This window comes from Carettochelys insculpta, chromosome 29, assembly GCF_033958435.1.
Source record: "Carettochelys insculpta isolate YL-2023 chromosome 29, ASM3395843v1, whole genome shotgun sequence".
In the NCBI taxonomy this organism is placed as follows: Eukaryota; Metazoa; Chordata; order Testudines; family Carettochelyidae; genus Carettochelys; species Carettochelys insculpta.
Genome location: NC_134165.1, coordinates 5,527,310 through 5,546,125, shown reverse-complemented (window position 1 = coordinate 5,546,125; position 18,816 = coordinate 5,527,310). Strand labels below are relative to the sequence as shown.

At 64.0% G+C, this 18,816-nt stretch overlaps 3 protein-coding genes across 3 annotated transcripts in view; 1 reads left to right on the top strand and 2 right to left on the bottom strand.

Annotated features, from left to right (window-relative positions):
- Nucleotides 1–314: 314 nt before the first annotated feature.
- Nucleotides 315–4,895, top strand: LOC142003437 (uncharacterized). The gene is made up of 6 exons (XM_074980395.1): nucleotides 315–366; nucleotides 1,474–1,662; nucleotides 1,896–2,095; nucleotides 3,378–3,521; nucleotides 3,636–3,801; nucleotides 4,261–4,895. Exons 1-6 carry the CDS (start codon nucleotides 315–317, stop codon nucleotides 4,473–4,475), a joined length of 966 nt encoding a protein of 321 aa, XP_074836496.1. The 3' UTR covers nucleotides 4,476–4,895.
- Nucleotides 4,896–4,982: 87 nt separating this feature from the next.
- TGFBR3L (transforming growth factor beta receptor 3 like) lies at nucleotides 4,983–15,715 on the bottom strand. Its single transcript, XM_074979423.1, has 17 exons — nucleotides 15,584–15,715; nucleotides 14,388–14,521; nucleotides 13,782–13,960; nucleotides 13,258–13,371; nucleotides 12,244–12,412; nucleotides 11,703–11,862; nucleotides 10,962–11,106; nucleotides 10,318–10,507; nucleotides 9,722–9,903; nucleotides 9,413–9,574; nucleotides 9,010–9,099; nucleotides 8,668–8,841; nucleotides 7,939–8,259; nucleotides 7,085–7,229; nucleotides 6,528–6,617; nucleotides 6,153–6,263; nucleotides 4,983–5,253 (listed from the first exon to the last, which is right to left on the bottom strand). Exons 2-17 carry the CDS (start codon nucleotides 14,461–14,463, stop codon nucleotides 5,099–5,101), a joined length of 2,463 nt encoding a protein of 820 aa, XP_074835524.1. The 5' UTR covers nucleotides 14,464–14,521; nucleotides 15,584–15,715; the 3' UTR covers nucleotides 4,983–5,098.
- The window catches only part of MAP2K7 (mitogen-activated protein kinase kinase 7), a 70,722-nt gene continuing 67,563 nt past the window's right edge, over nucleotides 15,658–18,816 (bottom strand). Inside the window, exons 13-14 of the transcript XR_012642743.1 lie at nucleotides 17,531–17,753; nucleotides 15,658–15,779 (exon numbers count right to left, since the gene is read on the bottom strand). The gene's annotated coding sequence lies outside the window, so the exon portion shown is untranslated. The remainder of the gene's footprint in view (nucleotides 15,780–17,530; nucleotides 17,754–18,816) is intronic.

Genomic DNA, 18,816 nt, shown 5'->3' with positions numbered 1-18,816 from the left:
GAGGAATTACACAGGCAGCTGCAGCCGAAAGAGAACCCGCTGCAGAAAGTTGTACAGCGGAAGTTACAAGTATTTGGGCCTATCTGCAGAACGAACCACCAGCGAAAAGTCAAGCCCCTGGTACTGGACATACTGGAGGGCCGGAGTAGGAGAGGCAGACCCCACGGGAAATGGGGAGATGATACGGTAGATTGGTGCAGAGCTAGTCTACAGAAACTAGGCCGCAGCGCACTGGACAGGGAAAGATGGAAGGAAACAGTGAGGGAGGCATTGGACACCAGCGGGCGCTGAGCCCACGGTTGATGATGATGACGATGATGAAGATCTCCCCGGCCTGCAGCTGCCAGGATGCCGCGCTCCTTCCTGGTGAGAAGCAAGAGAGGTGCAAACCACCCGGGACAGTGGCCAGAGGAGCCGGGGCCCCTGGGGCTTGGTGGTGAGTGGGAGTCGGGGGGGGAGGGGGAGGCGGCCCTCAAAGGGGAGTGAGGGGCAGGCGAGGGGGGAGGGGCGCTCTCTACTGCAGAGCAGGGGGCAGGGCAGGGGAAAGGTGTGGCCTCAGGGAGAATGTGGGGAGAACATCCCCTCCTAACCCCCAGGATGTCACCTGAGGTCCCCCTGCCCAGTGGGGGAAGTGGGGAGAGCTGCTGGGTGCCTGATGTTTGCCCAGTGGAAAAGGGGCCCTGGTGGCTCCGGCTGGCACTGCCAACCGAGGGGTCAAAGGATGGTTGTGGCACAGCAGGGCCCAGGACTAAGGCAGGTGCCCAGCCCCCGCCCCCAGCTCTGCCCAGCTTCTGGGAGAAGCTGCCAGGTCCCTGCAGCCGCTAAGTGCAGCTGATCCGGGAGGCTCCGTGTGCTGCACCTGCCAAGGGCTGCCTCCTCAGCTCCCATTGGCTGAGAACTCAATCAGCGGGAAGTGGAGGGGGTGGAGTCGGCAGGCAAGAGGGCTGAGCAGGGAGTGTCTCTGGCCCTGGGGCACCTCGGGGCAGCAGGGACCTGGCAGCCACTTCCCGGGAATCACTGTAAGTGCCCCTGGGACCCCGCACACTCCTACCCCTACCCCTAGCCATGAGCCCTTGCACCCTGACTCCAGCTCTACCCCCCCATCCCAGCTCTTGCCCCAGGCCCCTCCCACACTCAACCCCCTCATCCCTGGCTCCACCTCCAGCCCCCACGTCCCCTTCATCCCAGCTCCTGCCCCAGCCCTCTCATCCCTGACTCCCCTCGACTGCCCCCACCCCCACTCATCTCAGCTTCTGCCCCAGACCCCTCCCACCCTCTCATCCCTGGCTCCACTCCACAGCCCCACCCCCTTCATCCCAGATCCTGCCCCAGACTTCAGACCCCCCCACACCCTGCCCAGCGCAAGTGAGCGTGGGGCGCGAGTGCGGGGTGGGGGCAGCCGAGGGCTGCTCAGTTCTGTGCCGTGAGCGAACGTGGTGACCCGGATGCCTGACTCGCAAATCCTCCTTCCAGCACCAGGCGGGGGCGCCCACAGAGCCGACCGGGGGCTGGGCCAGGGGGCAGAGGACTGGACCAGAGCCAGTCCCCGGCCCTGGGCGTGCTGGGCGGCACCGGACGGGGAGGGGGCAGCCGGCCAGCTGCAACCCAGACCCCCCTCCCAGGCGAACTTCAGCCAGAGCTGGGCCTGGCCGCCGCTGCCCAGTAAGTGCCCCCCAGCCCCGTCCTCCCGGGGAGCCCCTCCCCCAGCTCTCGGGGTTCAGGCCCCCGCGGTCTGGTCTGGCCTTGCCCCGGGGACGGGGGGGGCTGCCCCCTGGAAACCCGCCAACCCAGCTTACCCAATGGCAACTGGTATGTCCCGTTCCGCGCCCCCCGGCCGGGGAGCCGGCGCCCCGGGGCGACGGCCCGTGTCCCAAGCCGTGCCTTGTTCCCGGTAGGTGTGAGCAGCCCCCCAGACGTGCCGTTCAAGCCCCTCTGGAGCAGCCCCCGCAGCTCCGCGCTGCAGCAGCTGGTGCAGGGTGTCCTGCCGCCGGGCTCCGGCAGGCAGCTGGCTGGGGAAGCGGAGGGGACCCCCGGCCACCTGGGATCGCTCCTGCTCCTCTCCCAGCCGCCGCGCCGGTGCAGCCACTGTGACCAGGTAACGCCCCTCCCGCTGGCTCTGGGGGCTCCGGCCTCCCCGCACGACCCCCTCCGGCGCTCAGCCTCCCCCGGGGCTGCTTGGAGGTGCCTGCTCTGGGAACGGGCTGAAGAACCCACCCCCTGTCCCTGCCAGCAGGGGGCCGGGGCCGGAGCTAGCCAGCGCCCCGGGGGGAAAGGCCCCAGGCCCCACTCTCCGCCCCACGGGGCCTGCAGCCCTGGGAGGGACAGGCCCCGTGCCCGCTCGGCAGGCCTATGCCAGGCTCTGGTGCTGCCCAGCTGTTCCCGCCCGGTGCGCAGCGCCCCTGCTCTAGTGAGGCCCCTGCTGTGTCTCGGTCAAAGCAAGCGCAGCCCGAGCGTGTCCCGCCGCAGCGCCGGCTCTGAGCCCACGGCCAGGGCGCGCCGAGCTCCGCTCACGCTCAGCGTCGGGGCTGTGAGCTGAGCCCAGTTGCTGGCCCCCCGGGTGTGTCATGAGTTTGGGGCAGGTCTCAGCCCCCTTCTCTGTGCAACCCCGTCATCCCGGCGGCCCCCTGCGGATCCCGCGCATTGTAACAGCCCCAGGTGCTAGGGGGCTGCAGGCCAGGCCCGCGGCCGGGAGACCTCTCGGGGCCAGGCACGGGTGGCAGCACGGCCTAGTGGGCAAAACATCAGATGGGCACCAGGGTTCTCTGAGCCGCTTGGATGAGTTTTTCCTTCCTCCCACCGAGTCTGCTTAGGGTGTAACAAGGGAGGGTTCCCGCCTGCGCGGGGCTCAGTGTGATGGTGACTCGCTCCCCAGCGGGGGCTCCGGGGACTCCAGTGCTTGTGAGGTGGAAACGCACGAGCTTGGTTGGCGGGGCTGGTAGATGACTGAGCCCAGGCAGTTCCTGTGTGGGGGCGGGGTTCCCGTGTCAGGGCGGTTGTACAACCAAGCCCAGTGACGCGGGATGGCCGCGCAAATGCTGTCCAGGCACTGGAGGAGGCGGGGCGGGGCCGGGCTGTGCCATTGCTGTGATGAGTTGGGGCGGCCTCAGCCAGTGTTGCTTGGACGCTGAGCGCGGGGGCAGCCACCCAGCAGCGATTCAGATGCTGCCCAGCTGCTCATCCGCGCGCCCGCAGCTGGTATTCCTAGGGTGGTGCACGTCCCCCATGCTCCGGTGCACACAGCAAAACTTATTCCGCCCTTGGCTGGGGAAAAACAGAGCCGGAACGTTGGTCCCCGCTCGGCCCTGTGTGCCCCCCCCCACTCCAATTCCAGCCTGTACATGTGGGTTGACTCCTGCTACTGACCCCCGCCCCACCAGGGCCGTCCTGCAGCGCCGAGCCCAGGCAGCCACCTGAAGGGCCCATCGCCCTACGGCCAGCTGGCCCCCTGGGGGGCGTGCGGACACCAAGGCAGCCTGCAGCACCCGTCTGCCCCGCCCTGCCCGGACCGAGGGAAGCCAGAGGTGGGTGAGGCCGGAGGGGGGGGGGGCTTGGGGGCATTGGGGTGAATGAGGGAGGGCCGGGGGGAGGGGGAGGCGGGCGCTGCGCAGGGCCCAGCTGACGGGTCCGCCCCGCAGGCCAGGAGCTTCCCCTGCCGGATCTGCGGGAAGCAGTTCAAGCGCTCGTCCACGCTGGCCACGCACCTGCTCATCCACTCGGACACGCGGCCCTTCCCCTGCCCCTTCTGCGGGAAGCGCTTCCACCAGAAGTCCGACATGAAGAAACACACCTTCATCCACACCGGTGAGGGTCGGGGCTGGGGGGGGCACGGGGCGAGCTGGGGGCGGGGCCGTGGGGCGGGATTGGGGGGACACGGGGCGAGCTGGGGGCGGGGCCGTGGGGCGGTATGGGGGGGGCACGGGGCGAGCTGGGGGCGGGCCCATGGGGCGGGATGGGGGGCTCTGGCCAAGCTGGCCCCTCCCCCCGCACCTCCGTGGAGAAACAGCGCCCCCTGGTGCGCGCCTGGGGGAATGGCAGGAAGCCCTGGCCACACGTGCCGGCCGGGCTGGGCCCAGGGCGGGCGGGGCAAGGGGCTAGTGGCCGGCTCGCTCACTGGGGGAGAAGTTGGCGGCAGGGCCATCTAGTGCGGCAGGCCCCTGGCTGAGGCGCTGCTGTGCCCTGGGCGGTTGGTCCTCCGGGGGCTGAGGGAGCCGGGCCCTGCCTGCAACCCCTGCTCCTCACCTCTCTCTCTCACCCCCGCAGGTGAGAAGCCCCACAAATGCCAGGTGTGCGGTAAAGCCTTCAGCCAGAGCTCCAACCTCATCACCCACAGCCGCAAGCACTCGGGGCACAAGCCCTTCACCTGCACCCTGTGCCCCAAGGGCTTCCAGCGCAAGGTGGACCTGCGGCGCCACCAGGAGACCCACAGGCTCTTCCACCGCCCAGGGGGCAGCCAGGCGCTGGGCGTGCTCTCCTAGGGGCTGGGGCGAGGTGCAGGACACAGGGCCTGCCAGGGGAACTGGGAGGAGACATTGTGCCACCCCCACCCTCTGACAAATGCTGCTGGGAGCCGTAGCCATATGACAGAGCCAGCAGGACTCAGAAACTGGCCCTGTCCAGGCTCCTCCTGCCAGCCAGGCCCTGGGACCACTTGGCTGAAGGCAGACACAGTGCAACAAGCAGGGCATGGCTGAGGGGAAGGGCAAGCATTGGCTCAGTTGCCCTGGAACTTCTCTGGGAGTGACTGTCGGCGTGTCCCCACAGGGCGGAGCTGTGGGGCTCTGCCCCAGACCCAGATGCAGATCAGAGCTGAGAGGGGTCCTGTGCCCCAGCGGACAGAGATGGTTCCTTGGCCTGTTGCTGTAACCCTCCCTCAGACCCTGGCCAAGAATTAAAGGGTGTGAGCAAACGCCAGCCTGCATCCCCGCCCCAGGCAGCAGGCACTAACAGCAATAACACACGGGCAGCGCCAGCACAGCCCCTGCCTTCACTTTTATAACCGGAACAGTTGAACACTTGCTGCAGCGGGCAATAACCAGCTGGCATCCTAGCTCCACTGCCTCGCAGCCAGCCCTAGAGCCTGGCCCTCACTGCCTGCCAATCATGGAGATGAGGGGAGGCCCTTCTCTGACTGCGCCGAGCAGAGTCCAGTTGGCTGCTGATCCCAGGAGCTGCAGAGTTGAGCACCTGCAGGTGGGGAGGGCAGGGCTGGTGCCAGCAGGTCCCCACAAATGGGGTCAGGGGAGGCCCTGTGAGCTGCCAGAGGGAGACAGACATCAGTGAGGGCAGCTGCCCTCTCCATGCACCAGCTGCTCCCCAGCTTCACCCAGTACCACAGTTTAATTCCGCCCATCCCCTGCAGCTCACCTTGAACCCTCACCTCCAGCCAGAGGGCCTAGAACTCCTTCCTGGCTGCCGGGAATCCCATCGACACCAGAAACGTCCCTATCTAGGGCCCCAGCACCACACCTGCATTACTGCCGTCATCCACTGGGGGCGCCCTTTCCCAGGCAGCCGGCCGGGTGGGTTGAGCATTAGCCTGCACCCTTCAGTTTCCAGTGACTGCCCCGCCCCAGTGTGGCCCTGGCTTCAGCTCTGTCCAAGTGCTTCCCCTGGTCCCTGCCCTGCCCCTGTGCATCTCCTGGTGCCAGCCCAACCTTAGTGTGCCCCTGTGCCCCAGCTCCCTAGTGTGCCCCTCAGCCCTGCCCCCATGCATCCCCTAGCCCCAGCCCTATCCTGGTGCATCCTCAGCCCCATCCTGATGCCTTGTGTCCCTTGGCCCCTGCTCTGGCCAAGTGCTTCCCCCTGTCCGCTGCCTCACCCCAGTGTGTGCCCTAGCCTCCAAAGCCCACCCTACTGCATCTCTTGGCCCCCTGCCCTAGTGTCAGTACCAGCTGCAGCATCCTGGTTGTGAGTGCCCCCTCCCCTCCCAGTTGTAGGGTTTTCCCCTGGAGCTCTGGGGAAACTTCAGGTTTCAGGGTACCGAAGGGAAGTCCTGTGGAGTGTCCTGCTCCCCCCCACACATGTGACACATGACAAGCCCACCCCCTTCTCCAAAATTGCCCAGGAAGGAGCCACAGGCCCAGTACATGAACTTGGAGGCAATCAGGGTCACACAGGGCTCAGGGAGGCACTGCCTGACCCCCCTCACCTACCTGTCGTGGAGTGAATGAGCCAGAGACCCCCAGTGAGCGAGACACCGATGACAAAGGCTGAGAAGACGATGCCCACTATGGTGGGCAGCTCCAGGCCCTGGGGTGGGCGGGCTGTGGGCAAAGGGGAGAGTGAGGTCCCCACAGCCACGGCCAAGGAGCAGATGCTGAGCCCGCACAGTGGTGGGCGCTGTGCCAGTGGGAACAGAACCTGGGGTATGAGCGCCCAGCCTCCAACCCCAGCTCTGTCAGCCTCCAGCCCCCTCTTGGAGCAGGGAACAGACCGCAGGGCGTGATGCCCATCAGGCTCCCAGTGAAAACAAGGAAGTAATGTGCTCTCTGCAGCCTGCAGGGCAAGTGGGCCGGGGCATCTCTTACCAAGGGGTGTCTCCCTCTGCTCTGGCCGGGCTGCCTCCTTCAGCGGCTTCCCCATCCTGCCAACCAGAGGGAAGGGCACCGGGAAGGGATCTGGTGAGAGAAGACAAAGACAACGCTGGAGCCATCTCCCCAAGCCCCATAGTGTGCTCACCCCTGCAGGCAGCGGTGACTGCAGTAAGCCAATCTAGCACTAGGGGGCGCTGTACACCAGGCGCTCACTCCTGCACGCTGTGCTGACGGCAGTACCCCTCTGCAGCACAAGGGGGCGCTGTGCATCGGGGTGCTCGCCCCCACAGGCAGCGCCCGCTGCAGCACCGCGGTGCAGCACTAGGGAGCGCTGTGCATCGGGGGATGCGCCCCCGCAGGCAGCGCCCGCTGCAGCACCCCGGTGCAGCACTAGGGCGCGCTGTGCATCGGGGATGCGCCCCCGCAAGCAGTGCTGAGCCCCGTTCCCCGCCCGGTGCTCTGCAGCGAGATCACAGCGGGGACTTGACGTGGTTCTCTGCCAGTTCCTATAACCAGCCCCCGCCCCCACCCCCACCCAGCCCAGGGCTCACCTGTTCCCGGGCTGGGCGGGGTGGCTCTGGCCGGATTGGCCACCGTGACGATGATGGGTTTGGTGAACGTGTACTGGAATGGCCCACTGCCCGGCTCCCCCACGCTGCTGCTGCTGCCGGTGCAAGCCCGCGCTCGAGGCCCGCACTGAAACGCACAAGGCTCAGACAAGTAGCTGAGTCCAGTACTAGCTGCTCACCCCCCCAACCCCCACTCCACACCTTCCCTAGCCCAGCCCCTGCCCCCACCCCATACACACTGTTCCCAGCCCTAGGCAATGCCCCATCCTGAACCCAGCCATGGTTTTTAACCTGGTATAGCTTTATGTAGCACTGTCAGAGCAAGTCGGACACCCCAGTTGTGACTGAGCCCTGACTCCCCTCCCAGGGCTGGTGCTAGTCCCCCACCCCCCAGGAGGCCTGGCCCTGTAAACACTGGCCTGGTTCTCCTTCCAAAGCAGCCCCATCAGCACTGACCCCCCCACAGGTAGAGCTGACCCCTTGCACTCCTCTCTCCAAGGAGGGGCCAGTGTAGCAGCCTAGGGGACAGCTCCGTCTGCCAGCTGGCAGCCCAGCCAGGCACTCCCAGCTGCCCAGGGTAGAACTCCAGCCTGGGACACAGCCCCTGGAGGCCAGGCTGGAACTGGGGCCAGCACACTTCAAAGCGCAAGCTCTGCCACCTGAGCTAAGGACACCTCCTTCCCCCCTGCTCCATCCCAGCAATAGCTGGACTTTTACCTGGCCTATGGCCTACAGGCTAGAGCCCCACACATGCTGCTGCAGGCTGGTTTCCAACCAGCAGGGGGCAGAATCCCTACCCAGTACCCCAGTGAAGGCTGCGGTGCTGTGGTACAGACCTTGGGGAGGGCCCCCCCATAGGGCCCATCCTGGCCCTGGGGCACCTGGGTGCACAGGGCCAGGCGGCAGTGCAGGAATTGGATGGAGTCGTTGTAGAGGGGCCGAAGCAGGAAGCTGAGGCGTTGCAGCTCCTGGGAGCCGGGGGGCAATGGCCAGCCTGCAGTCCCCTTGTGAGGCGGGTGCAGGGAGACATCAGGGCGGGCTGGGCAGCCCCCCTGCACCAGGATGTAGGGCGAGTCCAATGAGGAGGAGGAGCTTGGCGAGAGGAAGCAGAGGCAGATGCTGAAGCTGAGCTGGGGATCAAAGGCAGCCAGAGCAGCCTGCACAGAGGGTTGGGGGAGGGATCAGGAGCCCCAGCTGGGTCTCACCCGACAAACAGGACCTGGGCCCCAAGCATGGAACCCAGACGTCCTGCTCCCCTCCCACTCTACTCCTTCATCCTCACCCACCAGGAACAGAACCCAGGAGTCCTGACACCCAGCCCCTGTTCTACCACCACCAATCTGACCTCCTGCCACAGTAATAATATTGTGCCACCAGAGACCGGTGTGACCCCCCTCTGAGTGGGCAAGGGCCCTTGGGAAGAGGACCCCACAGCTCCAGCCTGGTGGGGGGCTCTGGCTAGCACTGTCCCTCAGACACCTGCCCTCTCCAGGGTGGGGAAGCCCTCATAACTGGGGGGGATCCCAGTGCCATGGGGCTGGATAGCACCTCCCCCCTACATCTACCTCCACAAAGACGCGGCTATTGGCTGGCACTGTGCAGGGTCCCTGGGCCTTGGTGAAGGCTTCTGAGCTGTAGGCCTCCAGGCTGAGCAGGACACGGCCCAGGCGGAAGGGCAGATCCGGGATGGGCTTGGCCGAGCGGGATGGATGGGGAGGGGCTGGGGAGGGGCAGGAGAACTGTGGGAGAGAAAAGAGGCTGTGGGATGCGTGGGGCACATGGGGACCAGACACCCCCATAGCCTTGGGCCCGGAGATTCCCCAGTTATCCCCAGCCCTAAGGTCCTCCCCACTGAGAGACATGGCCCACAGCAGCTCCAGAACTGCCCCATTCCCCTCTTTGCTCACCTCAATGGAGTCCAAGCTGTCTTTGGCCTGTCCCACTGGGAATGAGGGACCCCTGGGTGCTGCCACTGGCCTGAGGCCCCAGAGCACTACCTGGGGGGCAGAGGGAATAGGCGGTGGGTTGAGGAGCAACTAATACAATGAGAAATGGCAGCACATCGGCCAAGACACCAACCCCAAAGCCTGCCCCCATCTCCGAACCCCACAGCGTTCCGGTTCCCCCAGTCCTTCCACTGACCTCAGCCTTCCCCGTCCTCATGCCTTCCCAGTTCCAGCCATCCTGCGTCACCCTCTTCTCCAGCCCCACCTGGCCCTGTCTCAGTCCTCTCGGCTCCCCACACACTAGCCCCTTTGCAGACCCTCCTAGGCTCTTGCACATCCCATCTCCCCCACATGCCCAGCTCACCGTATGCTGGTACCATTCAACGCCTGAGATGGGGCCCAGGGCTGGGACGTGCCGGGATCCGCAGCTGGCCAAGGGCGACTCCAGCAGGAAGTGGGTGCCGTTGGACTGGGCTTCACAGGTGGGGTCCCGCAGGGTCACTCGGGCTGGGGAAAGTCCAGCAGCCTGGCCCAGAACAATGGGGTGAGGGAGACTGACCAGTCCAGCTGTGACTGTGAGGGGGGCGCCCCCTGCCAAGCCCCCATCTCACTCTGGCAGCACACGCCCCCAGTGCCACGCAGAAGGCTCTGCTCACACAACGGAATTCCTCACCTGGAGCACGTCCTTGCTGACACGAGCTTCCACCCTCTCACTCAAACAAGCCACAGACAGAGCTCCAGCCAGCCCCACAGTGCTCGCACCTCCTGGCCCCACCTGCCCTCCTTCCCAGCCCAGCGCGGAGAGCTCTGTGTCTCCAGGGGGTCGGAGGGAGGGGTGAGGGGCCTTGGGCTCTCCTAGCAAGAAAAGACAGGAGGGGGCAGAGGGGTGGAAGGAAACCGGGTGGGTAGCTGGCTGAACGGGGGAGAGGGTAAGAGAGCGAGCGCTCGAGCCTGCCCCCTGCTGGCTGGACTGAGAACTGCCAAGCTGTGTGTCCTAGTCCCCATAGCCTGCACCCATCACCATGGCACCGGGGCTTGGACAAGAGCGTGCCATGGGCGGGACAGACGTGCCAGCCCTGAGGGCTCTGTGTGGGGCATGAGCCTCCCCCACCGCTATGGCCCCCAGTTGCCCCCAACACTGGGGGCAGGGCAGCGTCTGAGTCAGGTTGGCCCACGAGTGGTCCTCACATGGTGCTGAGGGGCTACCTCAAGGCTATCCCGTAACACTGGCCCCTGTGCTCATTTGTTGCCCCCTAAGTCGTCACCTACCATCCAGCCCCACAGCGATCAGGAACCAGTTCACCCGCTTGGCCTCCGTGTAGGACGTGACCCCAGGCAGCCCCTGCTCCATTGCCCAGGCCAAGGGGTCACTGGCATAGGCCAGGCCCAGGGACACGTTGCTACTCACAGACAGGCCCAGCCCCACATCTGTGTTGCTGACTGAGACCTTGTGGGACGCCTGCAAATACACAAAGAACAAACCACAGTGCCAGGGCCTACGGCAACCCACACCCTGCTCCAGCTCTGGTAGACTAGGCTGAGTGGGCCATCATGGGTAATGCTATGCAAATGAGCAGCTCCAGGTGAGCAAGGAGCCAGGACAAGGAGCGGCTGGGAAGTGCCATGCCAGCTGCTGAGCGGGAGCCAGGGGCTGGGTGCCAGGACTCTTGTGTTCCCCTTGGCAAAGGGGCACCAGGCGAGAGGGGCCTGGGGGAGCAACCATATCGGAGTTAAAGGTCATGAGGGTTCAGCAGATGCCATGGGAGTGAATGACTGGAGGGGAGTCACCAAGAATAGGGGTTGAATGTGGGGAGGTGGGTCCCAGGGGAGCAGCCCCTGGGCATGGAGGAGTTGTGAATAGAGGGGTTATTCCTGCCACCTGTAGCCCATCCCCAGGGAGCCCCTCCCCTTACCAGCACGCGCAGGGACCCAGCCATGTGGTGGGCTCGAACCAGCCAGCTGGTGGCACCCTCACTCTTCAGCACCACAACCAACTCCCGTTGGCGGGAGCAGCAGCCTCCTGGCACTTGGAGCTCCATGGTGAGATGCGCTGGGGGCCTGGAGGCACAGGACAGCACCTTGTCCCCCGTCAGCTGGAGGAGCTGGGGTCAGAGGTGGGCATTCCCGCCATGTGGCTGCAGCAAAAGGGATTGAAACCCTGCTCCCCCCAGCTCTGCATGGACCCCTCTATTCCAACATACATCCTCTTCTGTCCTAGCCACGCGCTCCCACCACATGCTCCCCAGCTCCTCTGGTGTCCCTAGTTCCCACACCCTGCCTCTATCCCAGCCCTGGGCTCCCCACAACTCTCCCAGCCCAAAGGCTCCTGCTACCCCAGCTCTGCCCAGTGTGGGCTACAGCACCCCCAGGTTTTCTGCCCTGCTTTTCCATGCCCAGGGGCTGTCCCCACTGCTTGCTCTGCCAGTCCATGTCCCAGCCTCCGGGGTCCCGCTGGCCCCACTGGCTTTGAGGCTCACTGGGGTTCCACCATCACCAACCCCTGGAGTCTGCGTCACTGCTCTGGGTCCTGCTGCCAGCCCAGGGCCCCCCAGCCACCGGGTGGAAAACCTGGGGGTGTTGCAGCTCCCTCCCCATGCCCTCCACTTCCCACCCCATAGCCCTGCCTGGCAGACACTCTGAAGTACGGTTCATACTGGGGGCCGGCTCCTTTGGAGAAGATGACATGGACTTCAGGGTCCCCAGGGGGCTCAGAGGTCAGGCAGCCCTGCAGGGGCCGCGGGCGGAGGTCAGAGGCGAAATGGGTCGGAGAGAGGAAGTTCCGACGAAGTTTGCAGGTGCCTGGGGAGGCCCCATCTGGAAGTGAGAACGCAGAGAGGCTGGGGAGTGTGGGGAGTTAACCCCAAGGGTCCTGGGTGATATCACTCACGCTCTCCATGGGAGTCCCTCCTTCACATGCACAGGGCTTGGGTCCAACCCCAGGGTCCCCTTCCCCACTGACGTGGGGGCCAATACCCAGAACCCCAGGGTCCCCTCCCTCAATGCCACAAAGGGTCCAGACTCCAGCCCCCCCCGAGCCCCTCCCCCACTGACCCAGGGATCCAGCCCCCCCATAGCCCCTCCCCAACTGACCCAGGGATCCAGCCCCCCCCCCAGAGCCCCTCTCCCACTGACCCAGGGATCCAGCCCCCACCCCAAGCCACTCCCCCACTGACCCAGGGATCCAGCCCCCCGTACCATCTCCGTGGCGCACATAGACCATGTTGACCCCCCGATACGCCACCAGGGAGCTGACCCCGCCGTGCTCCTCATGTGCCCAGCGCAGGAGCCCTCGGGGGGTGTGGGGCATCTGGGTCTCAGCGACAATGACACTCCCTGGGGCCGAGACTTTGGAGCCTGGGGAGACCTGTGGGCACACAGGAGTGAGGGGGCACCTGAGGAACCTCCCCCCACTCCCCTGGCAGCTCTTCATCCCCCCTCCCAGCACTCCTGGGCTCCTCACCCCTCCTAGCCCCCAGGGGAAACTGTCCTCCAAGCACCAGTACCTGAGCCTCCCCCCCGTGCGCCCACCTCACTGCCCCAGGCCAGAACCCACACCCCCACTCTGCCCCTGGCCCCGAGCCCCGCCCCCCACCGCCCTGGGTCTGCGCCCTGCTCCCCGACATAGGGATCCAATCCCCAGCCCCCCAGAACTCCTCCCCCTACTGGCATAGGGATCCAGGACCCCCCTCATCCCATCTCCCAGCTGCACACAGGTGGGAGGGCTCTTCCACTTGTCAGTAGTGAGATTTCTCTCCAGCTGTTTAGACTCCAGCCCTGTTCTGGGGCTCCCAGGGAGCCCCCCCCCTCCCTCTTAGCTCTTCCTGTTCTTGGACCGCTCTGCAGTGCCCCAGGCCCCTGCTCCTCTCCCTCCAAATGTCCCCAAGCCCATCCCCCACCTAGCCCCTCTGCATCCCACCCCCTTGGCCCACTGCCCCACCCAGGGGCCCTGCTCCTGCTCCAGCCCAGTGACTGACCTCCAGCCCTCCGTCCCACCCTGACACCTGCAACCTGCTCCCACCACCATGGCCCTCGCCTCCTCTCATCCCCATTGCTGGCCCCACACTTCCCCACCCTGCCCCCATGTCAGCTCTGCTCCTCCCATACTCGCCCCTCCTCCCCTCAGCTGCCCTGCCTTCCCCGCCCTCCCAGGACCCCTCCCCCCTTCAGCCGACTTCACCCCAGCCCCACAACCCACCCCCCAAGCCTCGCCTGGAAAGTCCATTGCTCCTTGGTCGTTTGGAGGCTCCAGACCACAGGTGCTGGGGAGCTGAGCACAAGGATGGGGGCTCTGCCAGGGGGGGCTGGGCCCAGCTGCAGATTCACCTGAGTGGGAGAACAGGGCTGTGCTTTAGGGGTGCAGGCTCTTGGGGGTGGGGTGCAAGGAAGGGTGATGTGGGGGGGGAGGGGAGGAATGTGACCTGGCCAAGGGGCTGAGGGCACCAGGGATGAGAGAGCTGTGAGGGATATGGGGCGCAGTGGGGGTGGGGTAAAGGGGCACAGTGGGCCTAGGCCTGGGGCTGGGATGGAGGAGGGGGGTAAAAGCAAGAATGGGGTAGTGCTGAGGGAGGGGTCTTGCAGGAGGCAGGGCAGGGGACCAGGCTGCGGAGGGGCAAGGTGTGGTACAAGATGAAGGTCAGGGAGTGAGGGGGTGGCCCAGAGGGAAGGGGCAGGTTGGGGGGCACAGGGCAGAGAACAAGAGGGCTGGGGGGGCAGGGACACCCCCTCCCACCTACCTGCCTGGCCCCCATCCTCTGGGCTGGCCCTCGCAAGAGGAGCACATGCACCTCCTGGCCGGAGGCTGCGCGCCCCTGGCTGGCACAGCCCATCCCGGTGTGGAGCCGCTCCCAGAAGCCCAGCACTGGGTGGCGAGCAGGGGGCGGGCCAGGCTGGCACGGGGCCCAGTGCCAGGCAGCTGAAGGGAAGAGAGATGGGGTCCTGGTCAGAAGAGCCAGGCCTGGGGGAGCAGAGCCCACAGCGGCAGCTGGGCTGTGCCCAGAAGGGGAACCGCCTGACTCCCCCCCCACCCCCACCCCCCAAATAAATAGGATGTGGGGAGCAGAAGATCGTGGACAACAGCCACCAGGACACCTGGGTTCCCTCCTGGCTCTGGGAGGGGTGGGTGACAGGCAGGTTGAGCCCCAGTTAAATTACCGCCTCCCCCATGGATAAGGGGGTGCACTTGGGAGAGCTGCATGTCACCAGGCCCAGCCGTTCCAAACCCGCCGGTCTCGTGCTTCACGGGACACAGGGACCCACAAAAGCCACCTGAAGACTCGCCTTCTCCCGCCACTGATTTCCCCATGGGGCCAGGCTGGCCTCCCGGTGCCCCTGGCACCCACCTGCCAACGGCCCCCGCAGCAGCAGCAGCAGCAGCAGCAGGCAGGGGAGGAGGATCTGGCTCCAAGCTGCTGCCATCCTTGGCTGTCCTCGTGTGTGGGGCTCCCTGATCCCACGGGGGGGCAGACAGCTGCTCCTGGGGAGGGAGAAGGGTAACATGGTGAGTTCCAGGGATGCGTTGGGGGAGGAAGGGGGGGGTGCTGGGACCCACAGCGGGAGGTGGGGGGGGGCAACAGTGCAGGGGGGGTCCAGCTCACTGGGCCTGGGGTGCAGTATGTACCTCCCTCCACCCCCCCGGGTGGGGGGGGGTCTGTGTTAGTCCCTGGCTGAGGCCTGGGATCCTCCCCACCTGGGCCAAGACTCCAGAGCAAGGGGGTTGCGGAAGTATGAGACCCTCCCCAGGCTTGATCCCCCCAAGTGACACAGGGGTCAGGGCACTGTTCTAAGGAGACAATGATGAGAGTACAGGACTCCCAGGGAGGGCGCCCCACTCTCCTGCTCCCAGACTCCTGCCACAGCCCCCCCTACCCCCCCAGTCAGCTTGGGAATAGGGGGGTGGGGTGAGGGGATTTCTCCCACAACCCTGACCCAGATCCACCATCCTGCATCCTGCCCCCACCAGAGCAGTTTACAGAGATTCATTTTGCCGCCAAACTCCCCCAGGGAGGGAAACTGAGGCAGAGAGCAGCTAGCCATGGACCCACTGAGCTCCAGCCCCCCTCTAGATCCTGCCTTCCTTTCCATAGATGGTGAAGAACACAGGAATCATGATTCCCAGTCCTGCACGCACCTTTAGCCACTAGGCGTCACTCCCCTCTCAGAGACAGTCCTACCTCCCAGTCCTCCTTCAGTCTAGGTCCATGGAGCACTGTACCCCCCACACCTCGGTCCCACAGTCCAGCCACCCCAGCCCCACCCTGACAGGCACCGGACACAGCTGTACCCACCAACCCCCGCCCTCGAGAGGCTGGCTCTCACGGCCCTGGGGGAACACTGTGCGAGCCGGTGCCCCATGGATCCAGGATGGATGCAGAGAGGGATGCAAATGAGAGGGGATCAGACTCGCAGGCAGGATGGGTGTGGGGCGTACATCCCAATCCACTCCCCGCTCCCATTCAGCACAGGCCACATTCCTGTGGCACGGGGCCATGGCCAGCCCCACCCCACCCCACAAGCAGGATGCAGGGGGCACCTTTACCTCACAGCTGTGGTTGATCTCAGAGCAGCAAAGAGGTTTCCGGGGGTGGGGGCCGCCGTGGGGGGCCAGCACCCCTGGGCTCCAGGTTGTTGTGGAGGCAGGATGCAAAGGGATCTTGGCTCTCTTATGCCAGTGCAGGAAGCGGTGGGTCCCCATGGCCATTGGGTCCCTTTGCTCCTGCTGGATTCATCGCTCCCTGGAGGGAAGTTAAAAATAATTGGAAGAATACAAGTAATCTGGGTCAATGGGAAGTTTAAAAATAACTCCCCCCCAGGGTCAGGTTACCAGCAAGCCGGGGAGGGAGGGATCAGATGGCCTCAGGTTGTTTTTAAGGGAGTAGAACCGAAGCGTTCTGGATCCCAAGCCTCTCCCGCAAAAATGGGAATAGGAGCCAGGAGGCTAATCTGCCAGCCCCTTTCTCCCCACTCCAACCCAGCAGGAATGACGGCAGCACCTGGCTGGGCACAGAGAGCTGCTCTTTATCAACAGAGGGAACTCCCTCCCTCCCCCAGCCAGTCTTGATGTGCCTTATCCCAGAGCTGGCTGCAACCTCCCACGCTTGGCCTCCCCAGCTTCACTCTGGTCATCTGCCCCTCTGGAACCAGAGGGTGAACGTCTGGGCAGGCTGAGCACGGTTGCACTCATGTCGCCCTAGCTGTCGAGTGCCAGGAGGTGGGAGGCCCTGATCTCCCAGGTCATTCTTGCCCCAGGTGGGGGCCAGGAGGGTACTTTGGTCACCCCGGGGACAGGTGCATTGGTGATTAAGTCAGGGCCAGAGAAGCACTGGGTTCTGGGCCACGCCCTAATCCCCCCCAGCCAAAGCCTAGGTTGCCGTGACCTGCTGCCACCTACGTGGCAGGGGACAAGGGCTGGGCTGGCAGGGTGAAACAGCTAACACGTAGCGGCTTTCAGTGATCGCTGCTAGGACGACGAAGGAACAGATGGAGATACCCACAACTTTCCCAGCAGTCTGTGCCTGTGACGTCAGCTCCACCCGGTCAGGGCATCTGCCAGGGCTTGTCACTGGCACCAGCCCTACAAGCAGGTGTGGGCTGCCCCCAGGAGAAGGCTTAAAGACCTTGGCAGAGGTCACATAGGGAGTCACTGGGAGGGCTGGGACTAGAACCCAGGAGTCCTGACTCAGTCCCCCTCTCTCAGCCGCCCTGGTCTGGGGAGCAGGACAATGAAGGCCCAGGGATGTCATGGTGCACCTCGGAGAACAGCCATAATGAGCAAGTTCCCTCCTCCTCTTCAGCACCCGCACACCAGCTCCCTCCTCTACGACTGTAGCCTCCCCTCAAAATTCACTGTATGGGCATGGCCTGGCCTAGCCCAGCCCTCGAGGATCTCGCTCCTTGACGAGGCCTCATCTCTGACCCAGCACTTTCTAATTCACTGATGTCTGGTCCCGCTCACCCGCTGTTTATTGACCACGATTGTAACACAGGCCTTGAGTGGTATCAGGAGGGCGCTTTGTTTGGAGTAATGGGGTCAGCCTGTCTCCCTTCTGCGTCTTTGCCCACCAGCCTTTGTTGTTAGAGGTTGTTGTGACACTTGTGAACTTTCATCCACTTTCCCAGTTAGGTCCTCAAGAGCGGTACATTTGGAAGCCCATTTACTCCACTGCCAGGACTCCTGTGCTCCACACACGGCTGGGAACAGGCGGCGGAAGCCCTGGCTCAGCCAGCTCACTCCTAGACCAGACTGCCCTGCCAGGGTCCTGTCTGCAAGCCTATCCCCCGGCCCGGCCTGGCCCCCAGCCCTGTGCTTTAGCACTGCCTGCCTCTTGCTGCCCTCACTGAGCTGCGCCCTGGGGCTGCTGAGCGTAGGGCCCCACAGCCGTTTGATTAAAGAGGAGGATTTTCAAACCCAGCAAGAATAAGAAATCAAACTCAAAATTTTCCTTATTAAAAGCTTCTCTGCAGCACCAGGAACCCAGTCGCTAACCTCAGTAACTGCCCAGCAGCCACAGTTCCACTGCCCCCTGCCAGCACCTCACAGGCTCCAGTGATGCTCTCAGTAAGCCCTGCATGCTCCGCTGTTATCCAGGGCAATGGCAGGACCGGACTCCCACCACTGGCTGTCCTGCAGCAGACCTGGCTCGCCGCGCGCACGGACAGGAGTTAGAAGGGGGTGTCTCTGTGCAGCACCAGTGCCATGGCGGTTAACACTAGAGGAGGGAGAAGGAAACCAGCTGTCCCTGGAGCTTGAATTGGAGGGGAACACCCGTCCGTCGTGCGCCATCTAACTGTCTCCAAGTGAAGCCAGCCCTGCTGGATCTGCAGCTACTTCTGCTACTGCTGGCAAATCTCAAATTGGGAGCATTGCTGTCAGACAGCCCCGGATCTCACCCACGGAGGAGGAGGAGGAGGAAAGAGCGATCCAGCAAAGGGAGTGAGGGCTCAGTCAATCTCCGTTCGCAATCCTGCCAACAGACTCACCGACTCGGGTCCCAGTCTGTTTCCTGCAACAGGACAGCTGCAGAAGCCTCTGGAATGGGAAATAGTCTAGCAGAACAAAGCAGGAGGAATTCACAGGAGTTAAAGCAGAATGGATCATAATATTGGCTTGGCTGAGATGCCACCGCATTCCATCCCACTTCCCGCTAAGCCCAAGAGCTTGTGTTCAGCACAGAATACTAGAACTGGAAGGAACCTCAAGAGCTCAAATCCACAGTCTCCTGCACGTATGGCAGAACCAAGCACCATCTAGACCAGTGGTTCCCAAGCTGGGGTCCACGGACCACTGGCATATTGCAGGAGGTCTGGGGAAAAGAATAAGAAGATAAAATGATCATGGAAAATAAAGTTTAGGTAAATTGCGAAGTTACGATCAATGATTAAGTTAAATCTCTTCCAATAATATTATTCATTGCTGTCCAAAAAAAAGTTCTGGACCTGGTGATTTTTGGTGATTGCTCATGTCCATTCCCAACTGGGTGTGCACTGGTGCATGCCAAGTCGCCGGAAAGCTTTTTGACCTAGCTGGTAGCCATCAGCTTGGAGCGGCAGCCCTTGGAGTGGCACCGATATGGCGACCAATATACATGCCACCCGCCCTGCTCCCTGCTCAGTTCTTTCTTCCCAGCTACTCCGACCGAGGGAAAGGCGGGAGGGTTTTGGAATGGACTTGAGCAACACATCTCGGAGAACACCAATTATGAAACAGGTAACTGTCTTTTCCTCTTTGAGTGATTGCTCATGTGCATTCCAAGTCGGGGGAAATACAAGCCA

What these genes read in the sequence shown, in the direction of transcription:
- TGFBR3L (XM_074979423.1), bottom strand. Translation starts at nt 14,463, where the DNA reads ATGGCAGCAGCTTGGAGCCAGATCCTCCTCCCCTGCCTGCTGCTGCTG. An exon ending in AGAGGATGGGGGCCAGGCAG is followed by an intron (nt 13,372 to 13,781) that starts GTAGGTGGGAGG and finishes TCTCCCACTCAG; the next exon opens with GTGAATCTGCAGCTGGGCCC. An exon ending in AGGAGCAATGGACTTTCCAG is followed by an intron (nt 12,413 to 13,257) that starts GCGAGGCTTGGG and finishes GTGTGCCCACAG; the next exon opens with GTCTCCCCAGGCTCCAAAGT.
- LOC142003437 (XM_074980395.1), top strand. Translation starts at nt 315, where the DNA reads ATGATGAAGATCTCCCCGGCCTGCAGCTGCCAGGATGCCGCGCTCCTT. An exon ending in GGTGCAGCCACTGTGACCAG is followed by an intron (nt 2,096 to 3,377) that starts GTAACGCCCCTC and finishes CCGCCCCACCAG; the next exon opens with GGCCGTCCTGCAGCGCCGAG. An exon ending in CGGACCGAGGGAAGCCAGAG is followed by an intron (nt 3,522 to 3,635) that starts GTGGGTGAGGCC and finishes TCCGCCCCGCAG; the next exon opens with GCCAGGAGCTTCCCCTGCCG.